Below are 1,977 nucleotides of genomic sequence, written 5' to 3'. Positions count from 1 at the left end.
AACGAGTGACCTGAACTGATACCTCCATAACAAAAGCAGAAACAAACAGGGTATAAATAGACAGACACTAATGATGTGATACAAAACAGCTGGTGCAATGAACATGGGATAATGAGTCCGGGGAGTGCGTTATGGGTAATGTAGTGAATGCAATGGGTGGAAACGAGAGTCCGGAATGGAGTGCCCTCTAGTGGCTGAAAGGGCACTCTCACTGGTGATCATGACATTACCCCCCCTCAAAGGAGCGGCTACCAGACGCTCCACCAGACAAAACACAAAAACACAAAAAACTCAGGAGGGAGGTGGACCGGAGGAGGATCAGGGGGAGGGATGGCGGGCCAGATCCCGGGTACCTCACTGAACACCAGGCGGTGCTGGAGGAACTGACCACGGGCGCTGAGGCTTGGAGTCCTGGCTGAGCCAGGGTGGTGCTGGAGGAACTGACCAGGCCGGTTCCAGCGGGTCTGGAGTCCTGGCTGATTGCCAGGGTGGTGCCGGAGGAACTGACCAGGCGGATACTGGCAGGACTGGAGTCCTGGCTGATTGCCAGGGCGGCGCCGGAGGAACCGACCAGGCCGGTTCAGCGGCTCAGACGGCCTGGGCAGTGGCGGCAGGGCAGAAGGCTTGGATGATGGCGGCAGGACAGAAGATCTGGGCGGTGGTGGCAGAGCAGAAGGCTTGGACGGCGGCGGCGGCGGCAGCAGGGCAGACCAAGGTTGCTCCGTGGCCGTATCCCAGGGAGAGTGGGCAGTTCAGGGACGACCTCCGTGGTCGTATCAGGGAGAGCGGACAGCTCGGTGATGGCAGCAGGCTCGGGCGGCAGCGGGCTGGGCTCTCTGGGAGGCGGGGCTCGGGCTGCTCTGGGAGGCAGCGGGCTCGGGCTGCTCTGGGACGGCAGGGGCTGCTTCGGTGGCGCCGGCAGGGCAAGGCGCTTCGATGGCGCCGGCAGGGCAAGGCGCTTCGGTGGCGCCGGCAGGGCAAGGCGCTTCGGTGGCGCAGGGCAAGGCGCTTCGGTGGCGCCGGCAGGCAAGCGCTTCGTGGCGCCGGCAGGGCAAGGCGCTCGGTGGCGCCGGCAGGGCAAGGCGCTTGGAGAACCCACGAACAACCACTAGAGTGGTCGCCAGGCCTTGCAGATCGGAGGAAGCCCTCTTCCTCCTTCTCCTCCGCTTATGAGGGTGAGGCGGTGGCTCACCCAAAAGGGACTCACTGGCTGGAGTGGACTCACTGGCTGGAGCGGGCTCTGGAGCGGGCTCACTGGCTGGATTGGGCTCTGGAGTGGACTCACTGGCTGGAGCGGGCTCTGGAGTGGACTCACTGGCCGGAGCGGACTGGAGCGGGCTCTGGAGTGGACTCACTGACTGGAGCGGGCTCTGAAGTGGACTCACTGACTGGAACGGCCTCTGGAGTGGACTCACTGACTGGAATGGCCTCTGGAGTGGACTCACTGGCTGGAACGGGCTCTGGAGTGGACTCACTGGCTGGAACGGGCTCTAAAGTGGACTCACTGACTGGAGCGGGCTCTGGAGAGGCCTCCGGGCCTTGAAGGATGAAGGAAGCCTTCCTCCTCCTCCTCCTCCTCTTTTTACCTGGGTGAGGCAGAGATTCAGTGCTCACCTCCTTTGTGGCCTCTGGAACGGACTCACGAGCTGGAGCGGGATCTAGATCGAACTCACTGGTTGGAACGGGGTCCGGCTGACCCAGTGTGGCCCACCCACTCCGATGTTCGAGATAGTGGACGAACCCCCAAAAATCCAGGTCCTCCAGTCCCTTCAACTCCCACAGAGGCAACGGGTCATCCAGGCAACCATTAAATATTTCTTTCAGCGCCTCATCATTATACCGCAGCCCTCTTGAAAATGTCAAAAAAAACTGGGCAAAACACCCTGTCTCTCTCCCCTCCTGTCGCAGAGCCAGCACCGCCCGAACAAGAGCCATCCGCTCCCTCACCGTGGCTGGAGGAGTGATCTGGATAACCAT

General features: G+C 61.8%; 1 protein-coding gene across 1 annotated transcript in view; it reads right to left on the bottom strand.

The window, feature by feature from the left end:
- Positions 1 to 1,977, bottom strand: part of snx22 (sorting nexin 22) — a 14,883-nt gene extending 12,906 nt beyond the window's left edge. The window contains exon 1 of the mRNA XM_048158190.1: positions 1,506 to 1,977. Within this exon, the coding sequence (XP_048014147.1) occupies positions 1,506 to 1,977 (472 nt within the window). The remainder of the gene's footprint in view (positions 1 to 1,505) is intronic.

This window comes from Megalobrama amblycephala, linkage group LG15 (assembly GCF_018812025.1).
Source record: "Megalobrama amblycephala isolate DHTTF-2021 linkage group LG15, ASM1881202v1, whole genome shotgun sequence".
NCBI classification, from domain to species: Eukaryota; Metazoa; Chordata; class Actinopteri; order Cypriniformes; family Xenocyprididae; genus Megalobrama; species Megalobrama amblycephala.
Note: the sequence above shows the minus strand (reverse complement) of the source record. Positions and strands in the feature narration are given on the sequence as shown.